General features: G+C 48.7%; 1 protein-coding gene across 7 annotated transcripts in view; it reads left to right on the forward strand.

Annotated features, from left to right (window-relative positions):
- The window catches only part of BCL2L11 (BCL2 like 11), a 42411-nt gene that overhangs the window by 1706 nt on the left and 17882 nt on the right, over positions 1 to 22823 (forward strand). For 3 of the 7 annotated variants that reach the window (XM_006769213.2, XM_015567501.1, XM_015567503.1), the window contains exon 2: positions 846 to 1240. In XM_006769213.2, the coding sequence (XP_006769276.1) occupies positions 859 to 1240 (382 nt within the window). In that variant the 5' untranslated portion in view covers positions 846 to 858. Of the gene's footprint in view, positions 1 to 6; positions 44 to 845; positions 1241 to 1354; positions 3439 to 5546; positions 7515 to 22823 lie in introns of those variants that run through there. The other 4 variants (XM_006769218.2, XM_006769217.2, XM_006769216.2 and 1 more) reach the window with 4 other exon arrangements.

Here is a 22823-nt window from a genome sequence, read left to right on the forward strand (position 1 = left end):
GGGCCCGGGCCCGGACGCGACGCTCGGCAGGGAAGGGTCGGACGTGAGTTTTAGCTTGCTCGTGGGGAGAGGGAGGATCTAAGGGTGAAGGAGCCGCGCGCCCCGGGTCGCCTAGCGTGCGGGGTTACTGTTAACTTGTCGGGGCGCCCGGGGCCAGCTTCGGGGACCCCCTATTTGGAGGTGCTCACCTAACAGTGAGGGTGGCCTTGCGGAAAGTTTTGCCGGGTGGGTGCGTTGCGCTGCCCCCGCGGGAAGGACCTCGGACGGGCGGGCGGTAGCGGAGCGGGCCGAGCGGCTCAGAGTTACAAACTCTATTGTGACGCACTTACTACGACGGACGGCCCTTGCCAAAGCTCCCCAGACTTGCTGCCCTCAGCACTTTCGGCAGAACAATGGGGCCGGAGCGGGGAGCGCGGCCAGCCGGCTGCAGTTGCTGCCTCTGCGCGCACTCCTGTGCCCCAAGCACAGGGTCTGGTCCTGGGAACCAAGGAATCAGAGTCCCCGGGAGGTTCTGGCTTAGTCCAGTGGGCTCTGAGCAGAGCCCTGTGAATAGGCTTCAGACCCGCTGCCTCCCCCAAAACTTCGATCCGTGTTCCAGCACCAGCCCCGCATAGACATTGTCAGTGTGTTTTGTTTGGTGGCAGGAAGGTTAATGCCCCCAAAACAAATAATAACGCTTTTGTTATTTTACCTGTGTTTTTATTCTTATCTGGAAGATGGGCGGAGAAATATACTTACTGTTGAAGTATTTCTTAATTTCTAAGGAGTACATGAAAATCAGCTAATGTAGTTATTTGTTGTGATGATTTTGCTTAAGGTAATCCCAGTTTTTATTTCACTTGCAGAAAAAAAGACCAAATGGCCAAGCAACCTTCTGATGTAAGTTCTGAGTGTGACAGAGAAGGTGGACAATTACAGCCCACGGAGAGGCCTCCTCAGCTCAGGCCTGGGGCCCCCAGCTCTGTACAGATAGAGCCACAAGGTAATCCTGAAGGCGAAGGGGACCGCTGCCCCCACGGCAGCCCTCAGGGCCCGCTGGCCCCACCGGCCAGCCCTGGGCCTTTTGCTACCAGATCCCCGCTTTTCATCTTTGTGAGAAGATCCTCCCTGCTGTCTCGATCCTCCAGTGGGTATTTCTCTTTTGACACAGACAGGAGCCCAGCACCCATGAGTTGTGACAAATCAACACAAACCCCGAGTCCTCCTTGCCAGGCCTTCAACCATTATCTCAATGCAATGGGTAAGCAGTTCTGGGGAAGGGCAGTGGACTGTGGCTGTTTGACTATCTCCTGAGAGGCTGTGTGTGGCATTTACAGCCGTTTTAGAATCACTGATTTATTCCATATCTTGATAGGCATGGAGGAGGTGTCAGGACATCACACCAACATTTTAAAAAATACCACCAGGTTTGGTGGCAGCAAGAGATTGAGGTCCAAGCATCGGCTTATTGGGCAGCAAAGCTGGAGTCCTTTTGCTGCTGTCACCGTGTGACGTGGCAAGTTCTCGTCACTAAGATTTACTTATTAATGACATTCCACTTGGAAAGGACTCAAGCCAGTTACAGCAGGGAGCTAACATAGCCAGAGTGAGAGATCAAACAAACGGACCTATAGTCAGTGCCAGCACAGAGCCATGAACGTGGTGTTTTCTGTTCAGATTCTTCTTTGGGTTTATTTTTGTTGGCTCAGAGAGTTTTAATGTGGTCCTGATGAGATTCGATTATGGGTTTTTATTTTCAGGGATGAAGGGCAGTTTTAGGGTCTGAACCAGGAGTGGCAATCAGTGCTGAGAAATAGCTGGCAGGACCAGCGGCGAGGAAGCTGGCCTGGTGGGATTAGGGTAAACTGGAGAGCCTTTCCCCCCCACCCCCCACTTGTGGCCCTGGGGGTGTGTGGTCCCATTTGGTAGGCTTTCTTGTAAGATAATGCAAGAATGCGGATTTGATGTCAAATGTCCTGCTGTTTAGACATTGGCAGCTATAAGCTTGATGAGACCCTTCACCCTTGGCCTGTGGCTTTGAGTCCAGGCAGCAAGGGCGTGGTGAGTGTGTGGGTTCAAATCGCTGTCCCCCACTGATGGGAAAGGCTCGTTTCTTCATCAGGGTTCAGCTGGTTCTCCTTTCCGTCTGCTCCAGATTAGTCCTTCCTGCTTAGACCAGATACGAGCAGGTTGGCAGCATTATCGATTAAGAAATTGAGCATTGATTCTATTGCATCGTAAGTGACACAAAGTCACCAGAGGAGATTCTTAACTGCTAGAGGACAATGACCAATCTGGATTTGCAAATTCTGTCGGTCTTGGTCTTCATAACCTTCAGGGAGGTGAGAACTGTGCAGGTCTGTCCCCATGTCACAGAGAGAGAAAGATTCTCTAGGCTTAGAGGGTTGGTCACTTGTCAAAGGATGTGCACCCTGGGGGTGTGGCAGGCACAAATCACAAAACCAGCAGCAGCTACGTTTGCCTGCATGTCTCGTGCTAGTGCTGAGTGATACAGTCGGCCCTCTGTATCCACGGGCTTCATCTGCAGGGAGGAGTCACCAACTGTAGATGGAAAGTATTTGGGGGGCTGAGCCTGGAGAAAAACTTAGCAGGTTCTCAGAAGCAAAACTCGAATTTGCCGCGTGTGCCGAACGCGGCTCTGAATCCGTGTGCATGAAGCGATGACAGGCACGCCTTGCTGTCACCTGCTTGCGAATACTGGAGCGTCCATGGGTTTTGGTGTCCACGGGAGTCCTGGGACCAACCCCCCAGGGCACCACGCGACCACCGTGCCTTATTAGGACCCCTCCTCAGGAGAAGGAGCCAGACATTTTATTACTGCTGTGCCTTTCGATATTGCTGTTGGTACGGCTCCTGAACTCATTTCAGCCTTAGAAGTTCTTGGTGCTTGCAAATGTGTTTCTGCCCATGAAAATAATCCTGAGAACACGAGCCCACAGATTTCTTGCTCACTAAGTGAATTCACAGGCCTCAGTGGAGTGTGTGTTTAACAACCTATGCGTTTAAGGAGCCTCCAGAAGCTGTTACAGTGTTTCACTGCAGACCAGACCAGTCTCTGCAGGTGGTGGCTTAATGCGCAGGAATAGTTCCTTCTCCCTGTTAACCGGGTATGGGCCAGTTAGTGTACTTTTTAGTGTGAGGGTGGCATGATGGCTTTTTGGGTGACATATTCTTTAGCAAGCTAATGAGAAGGTATTCGCACCGTTACTTGAGGTGACAGATGGAGGCCCTTAGAGATCACAATCTCATTTATTAAGCAAAGCTGTGGTTACACCTGGAAGTACAGTGATGGATCCTGAGGTGTGATTTCATAGTAACGACACTTGAGTAGATGGGTGTGCTAACAGAATGCAGGGGATTGAATGATGAGTTATAGTTTGTTTGACGTTAACATACCAAGGTAAGTTTTCAGGATTAGTTTTTGGGAGATTAGCTGAGGAGGGGCTGAGTGGGGTGGGGGGGCTCTGGGAGCTGGTGGGAGAAGAGGACAGTGAGATAGGAGGGTCCATCCCATGGAATCACATCTTTGTAGTCCAGAACGTTTTCCTGGATGTTGGTGAAATAGCTTGGTTCCTGAAGGCCACTGACATTTGCTGAGTTGGTAGACTTGGTTCTTTTCTTTGGGGCCATACTCACTGTTCCTTACTCAACCACATCCATTAAGATTGTCAATGAAGCTTTTGATAATGTATTGCAAAATACGTTTTTCACAAAGACGCCTTTGTGGTCGTTTTCCACCAGCGGGGCACGAATGTGAGGTTATGGGAGGGCTCTCCTTAGCCAGGGGCACCCATGTCCTAGATCGTTTTTGCTCAGAGACACGGGGTGGAGACAGCGTATATTAGTGTTGTTCCTGCATCTTGTTCTACTGAGAAAGTGCCTTCTGTGTGGGACGCACAGCAGCTAGCAACACCTTCACATTTTCCTCCACATCTCCGAGGCATTTTCTGATGCTGCGTTCAAAGAATATCTGTGGGAGATCACTTTTCACGTGACCGAGTTTTAGTCTCCTTTCACCCCGGGAAGATGAAGTGCCAGATGCTCTCTCCGGGAAGAATGATGATTTTAATCAAAGCCGCTGACGGCTGCTGGTGGCTGAGTGCCTTTCCTGTTGCGCACACTTTCACCAGATGTGTTCCACACACATCGTGCACTCAGTGCTGTCCAGAGTCACGCTTTGAAGGTGGTGTCAGTACTGTGGAAAGTACGAGTTGAGAAAGGTGAGGATGGGGTGAAAGCTAGTGCTGCACTCCCACGCGTCACTTGGGTAAATGACTTCACATTCACACTCCTCCCCGGCACATTGGAGCTGTGTTCTCTGTGTCCTTCAGGGTCCTGCTCGCGCCCCTCTCTTGGGTGTGAGTTCTGAGGAGAGGAGGCACGATGTTTTGCAGGTCCTGAGGGCCTGGCAGGGAGACAGGTGCTCAGGAGACGTTCAGAGGCCTTCGGGCTTTGCCTAGAGCCGCCAAAGAGCTTCCTGAGCACGGTCACCTGTCCAAGGAAGAAACCTTCCAGATACGTAGCGGTGACGGGGAAGGTCTAACTCAGGACAGGCCTGGCAGGGAGCCCAGGTGGCATTGAACCTGCAGGCGGGACTAGTCCACGTCAGATGTACTGTCAGTGTCAGTTCACATGGGAATTTCAGGCTTATACATGAACAAGAGGGTGAAATAATAGCCCCAGTCATTTTCATACTAATATATGTTGAGATATTTTGGATACAGTGGATAAAATGTAAAAAAAAAGTCATTGGGGTAAAAATTCCATAAAATTTATCATCTTAACCTTTTCTAAGTATACAGTTCAGTGGTGTTAAAAGTAAATTCACACTGTTGTACAACCAATTCCCAAAACTTACTCATCTTGTAAACTGAAACGATGCCCATTAAACAGTAACTCCCCACGTCCCACTCCCCTCAGTTGTTGGCAGCCTGCGTTTTATCAGTGTCTGATTTTGACTCTTCTAGGTTCCTCTATTAAATGGGATCCTGCAGAATTTGTCCTTTTGTAGCTGGTTTATTTTACTCGGCATAATGCCGTCAAGGTCACCCGTTTTGCAGCTGTGTCAGAACTCCCTCCCTTTAAGGCCGGATGGCATGTGGAGACCGCAGTTTCTTCAGCTGTCCGTCCGTCGCCGGACATATGGGTTGCTTCCCTCTCGACTGTCGTGAATAATGTCGTTAGAGCAAAGGTGTGCAAATATCTTTTCGAGATCCTGCACTCACTTCTCTTGGGCATGTTCCCAGTGGGATCGCTGGGTCATCGGGTAGCTCTGGTTTCAGTGTTTCTGAGGAATGTGGCTGCACCGTTTTACATTCCCGCCAGCGGTGCACAGGGTTCCAGTTCCTCCACGTCCTCAGCAGCGTTGGTTATTCTGGGCTTTTTGACATAGCCCTCCCGATGGGTGTGAGGTGGTATCTCATTATGGCTGTGATTTGTGTTTCCCTAAGAATTAGTGATGTTGAGCATCTTTTCATGTGTTTGTTGGCCAGTCAATAAAATGTACTGTTGATGTTAATCTGACGTGTTTCTTTTTACTTTTTAAGAATGCCTACTAGCAGAATGTCAAATGCGACCGTGGCTGGCTGTGTGTGCCAGCTGGACGGGCGGGCCCTGCAGACCGAGGAGCCGGCCTCTGCGGTGGTGCTTTAGCAGCCGGACCTGACTCTTCCCACTCCCATCACAGCAGTTCCATGAAACTTCCTCCTCTGGTGGCTTTTGTTGACTTAGGAGAGTGAAAGTAATTAACCTCATTTTATAAACATCTTAAGTATTCATACGCATAGGAGTATGCATTTCATTTTACCTCTTTAAACCCATGGTACAGGCAGGCTTTGAAAAGGTGGAAGGTGGGATGGTTTGGCTCCTCAGGTCCCTCGGGGCCACCCTGGAGCCTGGGATGGTCTGCTTTGTGAAAACTCAGATCCTGCCTTCACTAGTGTAGACCCTTTGTAGGTCCCGAAGGGGATAGAAAGTGACGGAAGTTTTCTTTACTGGCTCCAAATAAAATTTAGTGATAACTGTCTGGACAGTTTATCTTTTTTTTTAAAACACCCTTTATTTTGAGATAATTATAGAATCACATGCACTTGTAAAATATAATGCAGCGTGCCTTTGTAACTTCTACCCAGTTTCCCATCGTGACAGTGCCTTGCATAGCATACAGTGTCCACAGCCCGTAAATGGCATTGGGAGAATCCAGCTACCTTGTTCCGATTTTACCAGTTCCACGTGGCAGTGCGTGTGTATTAACTTCAGTGTGATTTGTCACACGCATGCGTCTGTGTCACCACTGCCACGATCAAGATCCTGAGTCGCTTCATCCCAAGCCTACTCTTGGGCTTTTATAGCCACAGCCTCCTCCCTCCCCGTCCCTGAGAGCTGACAAACACTGATCTGTTTTACTTACCTACCCTGTCATGTCACGTATGCTGTAGAAATAGCATCACGCTCTACGTGAGCTTTTGGGTTTGGCTGTTGTTACTCGGCGACATTCCTGTGATCCACCTGAGAGCTGTGTGCCGGTGGTGGCTTGGTGGTCATAGCTGAGGCGTATCCCACAGTGTGGGTGCACCAGTGTCCCTGTGGGTCTGTCAAAGACCTGTAGCTTGTCTTTCACCCTCTTCATTGAGCAAAGGTTTTACTTTCGATGCAGTCCAGTTCATCGGTTTTTCTTTTCACGGGTCATGTTTCTGGTGTGCAGTCTTCATCAAGCCCCAGGTCCCAGAGATTTTCGCCTCGTCTCTTTTTTTCTAAAGGTTTTGTAGTTTTGCGAATGACATTCAGATCTGTGATTCACATTGAATTAATGTGTGTGTAAGGTGTGAGGATTAGATCAGTGTTCTTTCCAGCACCGTCTTGACAAGGTTAGCCACTGTCCGTCTAACTGCTTTTGTACCTTTGTCACAATCAGTGGGCACGTTTGTGTGGGTCTGTTTCAGGATTCTGTTTCGTGGTCCTCTGCCAACACCCCACCGCCATTATTGCTGTGGTTATATGCTAGGCCATGGCAGTAGAGTGACGCCTCACTTTTTATTCAGTGTTTTCCAAAATTGGTTAGCCTATGCCCTATGCCTTCTCACGTAAATTCTTGAATAAGCTTATTTGTGCCTTTAAAACCACTGCTGGGCTTTTGATAGGAATTATGTTAAAACCACAGATCAGTTTAGGGACAAATGTCCATCTTTAGTATGTTACATCTTCCAATCCATACACAGACAGGTTTCTCTAAGTGTTTAGGTCTGTAGGTTTTGTAATTTTCAGCATGCAGGTCTTACACATGTTTTGTTCGATTTCATTTACTTTGGAGCAATCATTCGTGGTATTGTATTTTTAACTTTTGTTTCCACATGTTCACTTTTCGTATATAGGAATGTAATTCATTTTTGTGTGTTGATCTTGTGTCCTGCAGCCTTGCTGAACTCATTAATTCTAAAGGTTTTTTTTTTGTAAATTTCTTGGGCATCCTATCTTGACATCATGTAATCTGCAAATAAAGACAGTTTTATTTCTTCCTTTCTGATCTGTGTGCATTTTATTTCTTTTTCCTGCCCATTTGTACTGCCGGGACTCGTAGTGCTGTGTTGAGTAAGAGTGGTGAGAGCAGACACGCTTGCCTTTTCCTCAGTCACCGAAGGAAAACTTCTAGTCTTTAACCAGTAAGTACCTGGTTAACTACAGGAATCTTGTAGATGCTTTTTAAAAAGATGAAGTTTCTCTTTATTTCTTGATTAATGAGTCTTTTTTCATGGATGGAAAGGGTGCTAGATTTTGTAAAATGTTTATTCTTGCATGAGTTTACTTAATGTGAGTCTTTGTTCAGGTGCATTATTACATTGCTTGCTTCTCAGCATTAATTACCTTGCATACCTGGAACAAGCTACTTGGTCAGGTAATGTTTTTCATACATTGTGTGTGTGTGTGTGTGTTACTGCAGTTGAGTTGTCTCCGATTCCTGGTGACTTCATGAATGAGCGATGTCCTCAGTGTCCTGGCCTTGGCAGCTCCGCCCAGCAGCTGTAGACTCTTGTATTTGGCCTTTCCCTTCTCCTGCTGCCTTCTGTTTTCCCCAGCATTATTGTCTTTTCCAAAGAGCCTGCCTTCTCTCGATGTGCCTGAAGTAGGCCAGCTTCAGCTCTCATACGTGCCTCCAATGACGTTTCAGGCTTAATTTGCTCTCGGACCCACTTGTCCATCTTTTTGGTGGTCCAGGGTAACCATAGAGCTCCCCTCCAACACCGTGTTTCAGATGAATTCCTTGTTTTCTGTCAGCCTTCTTCCCTGTCCAGCTTTTGCGTCTGTATCTATTGATTGGGGATACGAGGGTGTGGATGGTCTTAGCCTGGATTCTAATAACGCATCTTTGCCCTTGAAGATCTTTCTTCATTCTCCCATCGCTGCCCTTCCTGGTCTCAGCATTCTCTTGATTTCCTGGCTGCAATTTCTATTTAAATGGGTGACTGACACAAGGTGAGCAAAGTCTATAACAGTTTCCGGCTTCGTTGTGTAGGCTGAAGGTGTGTGTTGCTTCTGTCGTCTTGGTTGTCATCTTGGTGCTCAGGTGCAGTCCTGCTTTGACTCTCACTTTCATTAGAAGTTGTTTTAAGTTATTATTTTCCCACCAATTTCCATTCTTCCTCTGCCTCCAGCCCCTTTCTTCCTTGCTGACTTTCTGTCTAATAGTTCTGTCAGTTGTGAGTGCAGTGTTGAAATCACCAACTCTAAGGGTGAATTTGTCTTTTTCCTTTAAAGCCCATCAGATTTTGCTTCATGTGTTTTGAGACACTGTCTGGTGCTGAGAATCGTCCTGTCTTCCTGTTTAATTGATCCTTTTATCATTGCTGTAAAAGCCTCTTTACCTGGTACTGATGTAGTCCTGCTATTTGTAAAAAACAAAAAAACAACAACTGTGTTAATGTTTACATGGTGGGGGGAGGGGGGGTGGCGACTTGCTGCCTTGTTTCTGTGGGAGTTCAGCTCCCCTATGCTTTCTGTTTACACCAGGGTTGGGGCAGCTGCATTCCAGTCAGCCCCGCCTCCCACCACCCTGTTCCCCACCCATGCTGGGTGGGAGTTCTCCATCTCCTTCATGCTGGTGGGGGTGGAGGCTCAGGGCCCCCCACCCCCACCCCCCATCCCCTAATGCCACCCTGGAAGAGGAATCAGGCGGCACTGCTTCCATGGTCGGGGAGGGGAGCAGAGTGTGGAGATGAGCAGCCCCTGCAGCACTTGAGTGGCAAGGCCTGGAATCATCTCTACTGCTTCTGCCCCTCGGGCTGGGGAACCAGCAATGTGCCCAGCCTGCCGATACCCCACCCCATGGTGGCATCAGCACCAGCTCTGCACTGCACTGGGCAGGGCACGACTGAAAAATCCACTCAGCCCCTGCCATTCTGAAACCACAGGTGCGAGCTTGGGCTGGACTCAGGCAGGTGTGGCCAGGCCCCTTCCCCGTCCTTCGGCTGGAAGAACAGGCAGTTCCTGGGGCTTTCTCTCTCGGTGCCCGCTGGGGCCCCAGGTGAGGCCTCCGTGGTGCTGCAGGGCCCTGGGTGTGGGGGCAGTGAAACAGGACTGCAGCCCTGGGTGCCCAGGCAGCCCTCCGTGCTCTTCCCCCATTGGTGTTTGCTTGTTGTGTTGTGTCCAGGGCTTTTAGTACTAAAGGGAGGTCCTGGGGGCCCGAATGGAACTAGAAATCTCTCTCTCTCTCATAACTGAGTGGCAGTGATGGGCTGTGGCTGCAAAGTACCGAGAATTTTAGAAATCACCTCTTTCAACCTCGTTTTACTTTGTAGAATTACAGACTCAGCATTGGAAAGAGATGTAGCCGTAACCCTAGCCACTCTTCACAAGTAATAACTGCAGTGTCTGTTGTGGTGACCCCCACGCGTGGCCCTGGAGCCGGGCCCATGGGCTGTGCACCGTGCTGCTCGCAAACATAGGTCCTCAAAACGTCGCGGTTGCTCAAGTCCGATGCCACGTGCTACAGGGCATCTTCTTGTTAAAGAGAATAGTAAGCCCCATGGTGCTCCATGTTTGGACTGTATGGCAGGGAAAAGAGATTACTCATCCCTGGATGTGTTTTATGTGTTGGGGGGTGTGGGTTAGATTTGGAGATAGGCATGCACTGTGATTGCCTGCTCCTGACTGCCTTGCAAACCAGGGAAGTGGAGCTCTTGCCAGGGCCAGTCTCCTCGCGGCCCTGGTGTCTGCTCACCCTGCCTGTGCAGGGAGGGGCTCCCTGTGGACCACCCCCCTCCCTGCCCCCGAGTCACCCCCACACCAGTCTCCATTCCTTCTTTGCTAAGGTCAGCCTCGGTTTCTGACAGTCGTTACATGACAATTTCCAGCCTCTCTCGCCTCTGGTCACTGTCCTCAGCTGTTTGCTTGCTCCGTGGCTGGGACCTGTGCTGGGCATGTGGCCCAAGACTGCTTTCCCTCCCTGCAGAGGTCTTGTTGACACAGACCTAGCCTCTGTCTTAAAGACCGGCACTTGGTCCGGTGCTGTGCTGGGTGCAGGCTGTAGGCACAGAGCTATCCACTGGCTCTCAGGCCCTGCTCTGCAGACACTGCAGTGCACCTGACCTTCCTTGGCCGAAACTGCAGAAAAGAGCTCATCACGGCATCGCTTATCCCAGCCAAACAGCTGCGGACAGCCTTACTGGTCTGGGAACATCCCTGAATCGCTCTTCCTCTGAGGAATGGTAGTGCCATGTTAATGGTGTTTACGAGCACAGTGACATGCGAGACTGCTCCTGGCATAATGTTGTTGAAAAGCTTACACGTTTGTTGATGATATCCTTGGTCTTAGTCCTCTGGTGCTGTAACAGAAATACCACACTGGGGGCTTACACAGCATTTATCTCGGGGTTCTGGAAGCTTGGATCTGAGGGATCTGAGATTGGGTGCCCGTGTGGCTGGGTTCTGGTGGCGGCCACCTTCTCCCTGTGTTCTCAGTTTCAGGTTTTTCAAGCATAGCAAAAAGCTTAGGAGGAAACGATATCAAAGTGTTAATAGTGAATGGTTTTGCATCCAAGTTACAGGTGTTTTTTTTCTTCGTGTACCTTTTTGTGTTTGCAAAGTCATCATTAGTGTTTATAATGGAACAGATATAACAAATGTATATTTTAATTGTTGCTCTCCATTCATCTTTACTCTGGGCATGCCCAGCAGTGTCAGCGTGGCACCTTGCTTATTTGTGCTGTTCACTGACTGCCACGGCCTTTATGTTGGCAAAGATTTCAGCCAGGTGAGGTCGAGCTCTCGGAATTGCTGTGGCTGGATGTTAGTCCCCTACTCTACTCTTTGGAACCTGCTTTTTATCGTAGCAAAATGAGTATTTTGTTGTGAAACACCTCCATTTGATGGGGTCCCAAGTGGATTCTGCCCCCGGGACCTCGGCTGCCTTCCCTGCAGGGTCGGGATGGGATCCTGGCCGTCCCTCCGACCGCCGAGCCACGTGGGCAGACCTGTGAGTCTCTGAGCTTCCGTGTCCTCGTCTATCAAGTGAGGACGGAAGTGTTTACCTCCGAGGTCATGGGGAGCTTTCGCGTACACTGATGGAAAGAAGGCATCTGGGAGACCTCGGTCACACATTTCTCCTTGCTCCTCGTGACCTGTCCCACCCAGGAGGGCCAGTACCTCGGCAGTGATGACATGCTCTCCTTACCACAGCAAGGAGTACAGAAGCTCCCAGGGAAGGCAGTTCGTCTGGAAATGCTACATAATTCTAACCCCCATGTCCCCAGACAAGCAAGCAAGAAGGAAAGGAACTAGCCTGGTGGGGGAAGAAGGGGGTCCCAGCGACCATTAACCTACCAGTGAATCAAATGTCACCCTGAGCAGAACCCTGCTTCAGTGGGAAATTTGGGGCCATGGGGCAACACCTGGAAATGCGAGCCCTGGAATACGTGGAACACCTGTGGAACGCCGCCCACGTGACGTGGCAGAAACTCCACTCTAGAGTCGAGATGTGTATTTGGAGGAGGTCTGGAGACAAGACACAGGCTCAACTACTTTTTCCTGCAATCAAAAGGGTGCAGCTGTCTTCACCATTGAGGCAGATGGTTGCTTGTTGATTGCACGTTAGAAACACTCTTTGCTTGAATACAATCAGGAGTTTAAAACAGCTTTTCTCTGAGAGAGTTCCACTCCTGTGGCCATCATTTATTTCAGTTGTGGCGTTTGCTTCTGAGTGCGTTCATCGGAACCCTTCGGGACTTGTCCTCACAGGCTGCGGGGTGCCGGACTGATAGCAGCTGTCAGTGCTGATGACACATCCCTGGTGGACAAGTTCAGCACCATTTGGACTAACGTTGAAAAGGTGACAAGGGTTTTAAGTGTTTGCTTAGCATGAGTTGGTGTCCCCCGAGTCCTGTGGGAGCCCAGGTTCACTCTGTGTCCTCTGTTCTCTACCTTGGATCGGATACATGGTTTGACCGTGATGGGAGGGCCAGCCCTGAGCAGGGCCTGGTGGTGAGGGTCAGCGGACCAGGGTGAGGGTCAGCAACATCTCCCTCTCACCTCTGCACTCACAGCAGGCACAGGCCAGTCGACTACATAGGTTGTAGCTGCAGACCTGATGGCGGGGACTTCGTGTCATTGTCTGAGTGAGAAAACGGAATCTGGTTTATGTCGTGGGCTTCACCCTGGCCTCGGGTGCCCTGCGCCGGCCAGGACGCTCCATCTTGGGCTTTGCTGCCCTTCCCCAGGAAGCGAGAATTCTAAAAAGTGAAACGAGCCATCTCAATCCGAGAGGGTGTGTGTGTGAAAACAGATAGTTTCTACACCCTTGTCAACTGAGTTCCCTGGACCTTTCCCCCCAAAAAAAACATGTCACATTTCTGGACCAGAACATGCTTCCCATTGCAATTCCTAAAACAATTTATAGACTTAATGAGTAATCCGAGATACTTGAAGACGCATGCTTACGCGGGTAGGACCTATTTTTCTCCCAGGAACGTGCGTGTGCAGAGGTGTTTAGTGCAGCCAAGCTCGACAGCCTCAATTTTTTTGAGTTATTTCTCTATGGAATGAGAGTGTGACAGAAAAAAAACCAAAAGGTTCCTTGTTTGTTTTTCAGTCCCTTGAGAAATCTCTTTACACAAAGTATGAATTCTGGACATCCAGTATGTTAGGATATGCATTATGTTAAAATACAAACCTCACTTTTACTTTCACCTGAGCTAGTAAATCAACTGGCCAACTTCAGAATGGTGTGTGGTATAGCAGGGGCACAAAGGTGTGTAGATGTCACGAGTGGTCAGGCGATATTTGATGCGGTGTCCGCGTGCCCACAGTTGCCTTTCTGGTCGCTGGATTTTACCATGTGTTCAGCTGGAGCTTAGAGGTGTGTTCTCTGTCAGGAAAGCCTGGCACACAGTCCACGAGCTGTTTTCTCTCCAGTCCTTTTCCTGATGGCATAGTGTGATTGTGGCAGTGGAAAGTTCCAGCAGGCGACCTGGCCAAGTCTTGGTCCCTCCAGTGACCCGTTACAGCCCCGGGTACAAGTCCCTCCACCCGGCTGGAGACCAGTGTCCTGCTCTGATAGAGGAGCGGGTGGGCACCGGAGGAGGTTGGGTGTGGGTACTGGAGGGGGCTGGGGGCTTGCACTGAGTTAGAACAGCCCTGTATCATCTGTATCGCACAGTGGCTTCGCGGTCCACGTCATCCAGTATGAGTGGGGCCAGCAGCCCCGTCTTCCCTAGAGGGGCCTCGGGGAGGAGGAAGGAAGAATGTGTGGACCTGAACAGATCGAAGCCCCTCGAGGCTCCTGCACATCTCAGGCTCCTGCTGGGCTATTGGGGCCGTAGCCGCACCTTTCCTGTGTGGGGCACCCAGCACAGCCGCTGACAAGGCTTCTGTGGTTTACAGACGGGGCCTAGGACCCTCGCTGGGGGTTGCCCTTGCGCAGAGGTTAGCGGCGGCCTGACTGGTTAGGACAGGCTGGTCAGTGGGTGGAGCGATGGCTCACGCCGCCTTTGTGACCAAGCCTTCAAGCCTCCGCTGCACGCTCAGTCGGTTTGCTGGCTGCAGCCTTCGTCTCCCTCCCTCGGACGCAGTGCGTGGCCTTCTTTCCAGGGCCGACTCTACAAAAGGCTGTGGGCTTGTGCTCGCCTGTGTCTCAGAGGCGGCCTCCACGCGTTCAGCATAAATGCATTCGGTCAGGACGCACGAGTTTTGCCAGTTTTGTAGGGAGGAGTCAGCCAGCCCAACTGTGACAGACATATGCTTTGAGGACAAATATTTAAACCATTAAATGTTCAAACATGACAGTTACATCTCTGGGATTATGTAAAACAGTGTCTGGAGTTGAGGTGTGAAATTTGTTTTTCTTTGCCGTTGGCTTTTATGAATTCGTCTTAAGTGGGAAGGCTTCCTTGGGCCTCCTCCTGCTGGTGAGTTATCACTAATCTGTCCGTTCCCACAGGCCGGGGCCTCACTGTGCGTAACCGTTAACTGAGCAAACCCGGTGGACGTCTGCAGGTTTTCATGTAGAAGCTGTTTATGATGTAGCTTTTTAGATTTCTGTTTCTGTCCCAGGCCTGGGCCTCCGCTTGCATTGAAATGAAGCACCGTAATGTTTAAGATCCTTAATGCGAATGGAGAAGAGGTTTTTGTCACCTGTTTCCTGCTGCCGGTGCTAAAGTTCATAGAGGAAGCCACACTGGCTCTGTAGTCAGGAATTTTTATGTTTGTAGCTTAAATTTACATTTCCTCCCACAGATCTGATTTTTGGCCAGGAATAACGTCTAGTTACCAAGAGCTAGCAACTTGAGATTTGTTAGCACTTTATTTCTCAGCAAATGAATGAATGGAGTTGCACATTTTACTTTTTAAAGCTCTCTAAGTCGTGTTTGTCTTTATAGTGTTGATGGAGTAAGCGGTGAAATAAGCTATCCAGAGAGGACATTTTCTGTACTGTCCGGAGACGGGGTTTGGCATTTTTGTCTGTCTTACAGCTCAGGGTTGGCGTTCATTTGATAGTACTGAGTGTGTGGGTTCGTTTTATTGGTTTTTCAAAATAAGATGGCACAGTCGGGTCCCCTGTAGGGCTCTGATGGGCATCTAAGACGACAGACCTCGAGCTGCAGCTGGCCTGTCAGTGGGGCTGAGTCAGTGGTGGGAAAGCAAGGAGGAGTTGTGTCCTGTGTCCAGCCTGGCCGGCCCCAGTGCAGACCCCGAAACACCACTCAGAGTGGCGGGTTCTGGAGCAGGCCAAGGGGACCAGGGTGGTGATGGGGGTCTTCCCACGGCTCCTGGTAAAAGGCACAGGGAGCAGCATGGAGTGGCAGCTTCACGGATTAACAAGCGGGGTTAAGGACTAAGGCAGCGGTTCCCAACCTGTGGGTCGCGACCCCTTTGGCGGTCGAACGACCCTTTCACAGGGGTCGCCTAAGACCATCCTGCATATCAGATACTTACATGACGATTCATAACAGTAGCAACATTACAGTTATGAAGTAGCAACGACAGTAATTTTATGGTTGGGTCACAACATGAGGAACTGTATTTAAAGGGCCAGGATGTTGAGAACCACTGGACTAAGGGGTCACAGACTCTGTAGCCCCAGGGAACAGAGTCCAGGTGGAGGTCGGGGTTTGAAGGGAACATTTTTGCTCCCTGCAAGTAAGAGCTGTGCAGCACCTGATGCCTTCAGCAAGGACTGTGGGGCCTTCGGGAAGAGTGCCCCTACTCGCAAAGGGGGCGTCCAGGCCGGGCTGCAGGCATCAGGGTGCAGAGGCTCCCGCACAGGCCTCCACCTGGCGTGACGCTGGGCTTCTGCTCGGACAGGAGTTAGCCGCTTTGTCTTTGGACATAAAACCTCAGGTTGTAGGATTGCTCCTGGCGTGTCTCTGGCTTCTGGCAGATGTAAACGTGTGTGGGAATCCTGCAGGCGGAGTGGAGGACTAGGTCGTCCGATGCTGAATAGTAAAGGAGTGGAGCCTGGCAGGGTGGCCCAGATGGCTGGAGCAACGGCCCTCACTGATGGTTGGGGATTCGATCCCCTGTCAGGGTGCATATGGGAGGCAACTGAAGGATCAATCTCTCTCTCTATCTCTGAAAATCAATAGAAACGTCCTCAGGTGAGGGTTAGAAAAAACAAATAGTAAATGAGTAGAAAGGCCGAGCATGTTGCCCAAAATGCCTGCAGAGCTTCAGTTCACTGTAAGAGAGCTGGTGGTGGAAGGGGAAGGACACCCTGGGCACGAGCTCCCAGCTGCACCGCTTTGGTTTACTGGCAATTTCCAAGTGATCAGAACAGGGTGTTTGACGCTCTAACTCAGCCACATAGAAGCAGCGGCCATGCACGTCGCAGGGGTAAGGGGAGAAGCCCTGGCTTCGACTTGTAACGTCCTCGTCCTGGTATCCGTCCTCGTCCTGGTACACCACCTTTTAGGGTTTCGTGAGGCACTGTCTCCAGGTCATGCCGCTGCCCACTCTGACACTGGGTACCAGGGAGATAGGATTAGGAACTTGGTGGCACTGATGCCACGTACTGTCACATTATTTCATTTCCAAACCCTCTGCTCTCATTCATGCGCGAAGTCGTCCCAGCAGGAGGGGTGCGTGTGTAAAATTGGATGCTGGCTCCTTGCGGTCTGAGAACCGGCAGAGTTGGGGGCGATCCTGCAGTAAAACTTCCCGGATGACAGTGGCCCTCCTTCCCCCGGGGCTCCCCCCGGATCCTGGAGCAGGCAGCACGGCTGATCACGCAGGTGGGTTTCCCAAGGAAACCTTGGCAGGCTGGTCGCTGGTAAGCCGTGGGCAACTGAACTGGTCGATATTCCTGAAGATACTTGGGTATGTAGGCTATTGGGTTAAACACACATCCCAGGATTTTTATTCTGCACAGGAACGTGGCCACCTGCAGAGGCAGTGCTTCCACTCAGCATTTCGGAGTGACTCTTGGAATCAGTGTAGTGCTGGTTTGAGAGCCTACAAAGAAATGGCCCATTTATTTATGGCTTTCGGCTAAATCAGACTCTGCTCAGGGAATAAAAGGGCGATGGCCCCACGATGTCCCTGCCAAGTGCACAGATGTGCCCGAGTATGTTCTGTGGTGTGTTTAAAAGCAGAAATCATTCCTTCAAAGCCATACATTCCCTGTCTCTTCCGGAGCAGGCGTCCTTTCTCAGTTCTGAGTTGAGAACTGCTTCTCGGCCTCATCGGTGTAGATTACTTTAAAACCTCATCTCGATTCTGCCCGGTATGTGTAGGTGACTGAAGACCGTGTAAAGTGAGTATTTCCGTGAGTCTTAATATAGTTTCTGGTTCCGCACTTGACACTCAGCAGTGACATGATGGGAACTCGAGCGGCCGCCCCCCCTCGGAAGTGAGAGCTGTGCCAGTCCTGTCCCTCAGACCAGACTGCGTGGTGGGAATGCAGGTGTGACATGACACATGCCCCCCTCCCCCCACCATGCCCCACTAGGTGGCTTTCCACAGCACCCCTCAGAGGAAGGGGACAGCTGGGTGTGGAACGATGCTGCCTCAGTGCCTTTGAGCACCTGCCTCGGTAACAGAGGGTGACGGGGTTGGGTGACTGATGTCGCGCTCGCTGTCAAGCGACGGTCTGGTTTTTATTTCTCACCCTGGCAGGCGGTGCTGCAGAAAAGCCTTCCCGAGAGCCCCAGCCTAATTTCACTATCAGCCACTTAACCACAATATTAATGTTTTCAGTGGCTGAGCTTTTAAGATTTGAAATTACCGTATGGGTTGGAAAATAGTTTTGTCACTGAGCCAGAACAGTCTGTTAGTTAAGTAGCACACATCCTCTGGTGACTTGAAGTTCTTTGGCATTGAAAAATGCCTTTCTTTTCACCTGCCCTCGTCCCCTCAGTGTAGAAAAATGGATTAATTCTATACATCATGGTATTTTCTTTCCTGTAGGAGATGATGTGACCAGTAGATGCTGGATTTCAAGAAATTATTTCTAAGAATTTTGGTGTCAGAAAATTTCACTGACATCACGATACATGTGCCTGTGCCTGACACAGTAGCATGCATTGATAAGGGGCTTTTGGTTAGAAAACTAGACCTCCTCGCAGGTGGGCCTGGCTCAGGTGCCTGCAGGGTGAGAGCTGGCCTTTTTTTAAGTTTTAGTGCCATGTTTATGGGGTGAAATTCTTTCTTAAATGCAAAAACTACATTTCCTATAGGTAAAAATACACCATCAGAATTTCCCCTTTGAAGAGTCTTTGCGTTCATGTAAAATTGCCTCAGAGGTTGAAATTTGACCTTCCTATGTAGCAATCAGAGCTTTTGTTTCGAATAAAGACCCGTTTTGATCAGGTGTTGGCATTTACAGTGGGTAGGCATCTTGCAAATAGGAAGATAAAATTATTTGTGCCTGATACTTGTCTTCCCTATAGAGTAGGCATGGGAAGGTAGGTTCTCATTTTGATAGATGGACTGTATTATTAGAATGGGGGTAGTTGGGTTAAGTATCCAGATAGGCTTAGGGGACTGAGGGTGGAGCGGTGTGCTTTTGAGTATTCCCTGTCCGTGAACCCCACCAGTGCCAGGTGCACCTTCTGGAGACCACAGCTGATCCCTTCACCACATGCTCCCTGACAGTGGGACAGAATTGAGCAAACTTAATTCTGGTTTTGACCAGCACCACTGTGGGGCTGACCGGCTGACTTATTTGGGTGGTTCTCATGTGACATGAGACCAACTATGACAGCCACTGAGATTAAAATAGTGATGAAGTTAAGAAAAGCTTACCTTCTTGATGAGTAAATTTAATGGTATTCTGGGGAGTCAGGCATGCATTTTGAGGTCAGTAGACCTGTCATGTTGTGGATTTGCCCCTTATTACTTATGAGACATGGACATACACATGAAAGTAATATCCCTAGGCCTTCAGTTTCCTATAAAATAAATAGAGTAGAATACTGACCATGTTCTTACTTTCTGCTGTGTCTTCTTCTTAGACACAATTTTGTCCAGCAAACCAATTGTCATCCTATTAGGGAGACCTCTGATCACCCTAAATTAAACTAGCAGCACCCCACCCAAAGGAACTCCCCACCCCCATTTTGCCTGGTTTTATTTATGTTTATAGCATTGTTACCACCTGACCTATTACCGTATTTGCCGGCGTATAAGACGACTGTTACCACCTGACCTATTATATCCATTTCCATAAGGGTCAGGGTTTTGTCTGCTTTGTTCCCTGCTGTATCTCTTTCCATAAGGGTAAGGGTTTTGTCTGCTTTGTTCCCTGCTGTATCTCCAGAATCTAGGATGATTTGTGGCACAAATAAGTGATTAGTTGTATTTGTTGAATGAGTAAATATATAAGAAACTGTTCAGATAAAATAGTTAACACGGTATCTACACATGGTAGGGGTTCAATAATTGTTAGCCGTTACTGTATCAGTATAGGAATTTGGAAATGTGCTCAATTTTATGTGTTCTTTGTCTAAGAAACTTTTGGCAATGCTTCTTGATGTTTTTATATCAAACACAAGTATCTCTAAACTGTTCTTTTAAAAAAAATTGTCACCCCAAAATATGTGTGCTTTTGAGAGAGAGAGAGAGAGAGAGAGAGAGAGAGAGAGAGAGAGAGAGAAAGAAATATCAATCAGTTGCCTCCCATATGCTCTCCAACTGGGGTTTGAACGCAAGACCTAGGTGTGTGCCCTGACTGGGAATTGAACCCACCACCTTTTTCCTTTTGGTGTATGGCATGACACTCCAACCGACTGAGCCATCCGGCCAGGGTTAAGATATTTTTGAAAAGTATTTCCCATTTTCATATGTCATTTGAGTCATGTGTAGAAAGACACTTTATGGATTACAGTTAGTGTTCATGAGACCAAACCACTTAATGCACAAACAGAACTGACTGAAGTTTCACAACTTTGCTAGCACCACTGAGACAAGGATGGAAACTTCATTCTTTAACAGTTGAGATGATAATTGGGTTATAGATGCTTTGTCATCTCTCAGACCTCCCAGGGAAGAATCGAAGAGCTGCAAGTAACTTTTTCCTCTAAAGCAGCGGTTCTCAACCTGTGGGTTGCGACCCCTTTGGGGGTTGAACGACCCTTTCACAGGGGTCGCCTAAGACCATCGGAAAACACATCTATAATTACGTCTTGTTTTTGTGATTAATCACTATGCTTTAATTATGTTCAATTTGTAACAGTGAAATTGGGGGTCACCACAACATGAGGAACTGTATTAAAGGGTCGCGGCATTAGGAAGGTTGAGAACCACTGCTCTAAAGGGACTTAGCTTCTCAGTAGTCATTTCATTATAAAGCATTTATTCTTAATTTATATAATCTAGTTAATGTGGGTCTTACCATTCCTGTCTTTCTGTTAACCTCTAATTTCCTTTAAATATTGGCTCAAATGCCACCCTGTAGATGAGGCAAATTCAGCTCACCCCTGCCCCAGCCCTCCTGCTCTATTTTAACCCTGTTCTGTTTACTTAAACCATAGCACTTGCCACCTTAAAGCTGTTCTGTAATGTATGTATTTATGCTTATTGTCTATATCGCTCCAATTGAAATGTAAGCTTCTTGAGGGTAGGAATTTTTATCTATTTTGTTTACCTATATATCCCCAGGGCCTACAACATAGTCTGTGACCTCATAGAAAAAATTTTTAAGGAAGGAAAGAGCTTCTCCTATGCCCCCCACCCCACTTCCTGCCCTGCCGCAGACCTTCACCATCCTATTGTTTGTGTCCATAGATGATGCATGTGTGCATGTGTTCTTTGGTTAATCTCTTCCCCTCCCCTTTCTGTCTGAGATGCCGTTAGTCTGTTCCATGTTTCCATGCCTCTGGTTCTATTTTATTCATCAGTTTATTTTGATCACTAGATTGTTTATTTTTAGATTCAATTATTGATAGATATGTATTTATTGCCATTTTACGGTTCATATTTCTTGTCCTTTTTCTTCTTAAAGAATACCCTTCAGCGTTTCATGTAATACTGATTTGGCGGTGATGAACTCCTTTAGCTTTTTCTTTGTGAACTCTATCTGACCTTCAATTCTAAATGATAGCTTTGCTGGGTAGAGTTATCTTGGTTATAGGTCCTTTCTATTCAGCACTTCGATTATTTCTTGCCACTCCCTTCTGGCCTGCAAAGTTTCTGTTGATAAATCAGCTGACAGTCCTGTGGGTGCTCCCTCATAGGTAACTAACTGCTTTTCTCTTGCTGCTTTTAAGATTCTCTCTTTGTCTTTAACCTTTGGCATTTTGATTATGATCTGTCTTAGTGTGGACCTCTTTGGGTTCATCTTGCTTGGGACTCTTTGTGCTTCCTAGCCTTGTAAGTCTATTTCTTTCACCAAGTAGAGGCAGTTTTCTGTCATTTTTTTCTTCAAGTAGGTTTTCAGTATCTTGCTCCCTCTCTCTTTCTGGCACTCCCATGAAGCAAATGTTGGTACACTTGAAGTTGTCCCAGAGGCTCCTTACACTATCTTCGGGTTTTTGGATTCTTTTTTCGTTTTGCTCTCCTGATGTGGTGTTTTTTGCTTCCTCATATTTCAAATCGCTGATTTGATTCTCAGCATCCTCTACTCTACTCTTGATTACTTATAAATTATTCTTTATTTAAGTTAGTGTATGTTTAATTTCTGACTGGTCCTTTTTTATGTCTTTGATGTTCTCACTAATTTCCCTGAAATTTTCACTGAGGTCCTTGAAATTCTCACTATGTCTCTTGAAGCTCTCATTAAGGTGTTTGAGCATCCTTATAACTATTGTTTTGAATTCTGTATCTAGTAGTTTGCTTGCTTCCATTTCATTTAGTTCTTTTTCTGGAGATTTCTGTTCTTTCCCTTGTGACATGTTTGTTTGTCTCCACATTTTGGCGGCATCCCTGTGTTTATTTTTATGTATTAGGTGGAGCTGCAATGTCTTCTGGAATTGGTAGAGTGGCTTTGTGTAGTAGGTGTCCTGTAGGGCCCAGTGGCTCAGCCTCCACAGTCACCCTAGCTGGCACTGTAGACTGTCTTGTAGTTGAGCCTTGATTGCTGTTAGCATCTCTGGGAGAAATTGACCCCCTAGGCCAATTGGCAGTTTAGACCAGTTGCGACTACAGTGGAAGAGCTGCTATGCAGGAGACACCCTTATGGGGCAGGACTTGCTTCAGTGGGGCTTTGGTGCTCACCGAGTCTGCCCCTTGAGTGCATCATTTGTAGATGTTTTTAGAGTTGTAACCTGGCATGGTCTGAAGGTGTCCACTGGGTACACAGGCTCTGCGGTCCCCCCTGCAGTCAGCCTCTGCCTGTGGCCTGCCTGGGGCTACCTGTCAGGAGCTACAGAGCGATCTGTAGATGGCTGCTACTTGTGTTGGGCTTGGAAGGGCCCAGGAGAGGCCAAGCTGTAAAACAAGGCAGGCTCCTGCTTTGCTGGGCCTGGAACCTCTTATTGGGAGGTATGGGGCACACTGAGTTCAGCTACTGTTTGAGAGATTTTAGGACAGACAGAAGCCTGAGCCAGGACAGGCCATTCATATGGAGAAGCTGCTGCAAACAGCTTGGGTGGGGCTGCAGATTGGATGGGGCAGGGTCTCAGGGTCACCAGAGCAGAGCAAACAGTGCGAGCCAGTCTGATGGAAACTCATATGGTGCCTATCATTCAGCTCTATGGCCGGGGTGGTCCCAGTGCAGGAATAATCTCCCCTGTGAGCGTCCCTGTCTGGGAGAAAGCCGCCCCCAAGTTCTTGCCTGGTGTCAGACAATTCAGTTCCTCCCCTTATTTATGTCCCTGGATCCCCCCAAGCCGCTGCCCCAGCGTTGGAGCTCAGAGGAAGCGAATCTGAATAAGTCTGTGTGCCAGCCCTTTAAGAGGAACTGC

This window comes from Myotis davidii, unplaced genomic scaffold (assembly GCF_000327345.1).
Source record: "Myotis davidii unplaced genomic scaffold, ASM32734v1 scaffold744, whole genome shotgun sequence".
NCBI lineage: Eukaryota > Metazoa > Chordata > Mammalia > Chiroptera > Vespertilionidae > Myotis > Myotis davidii.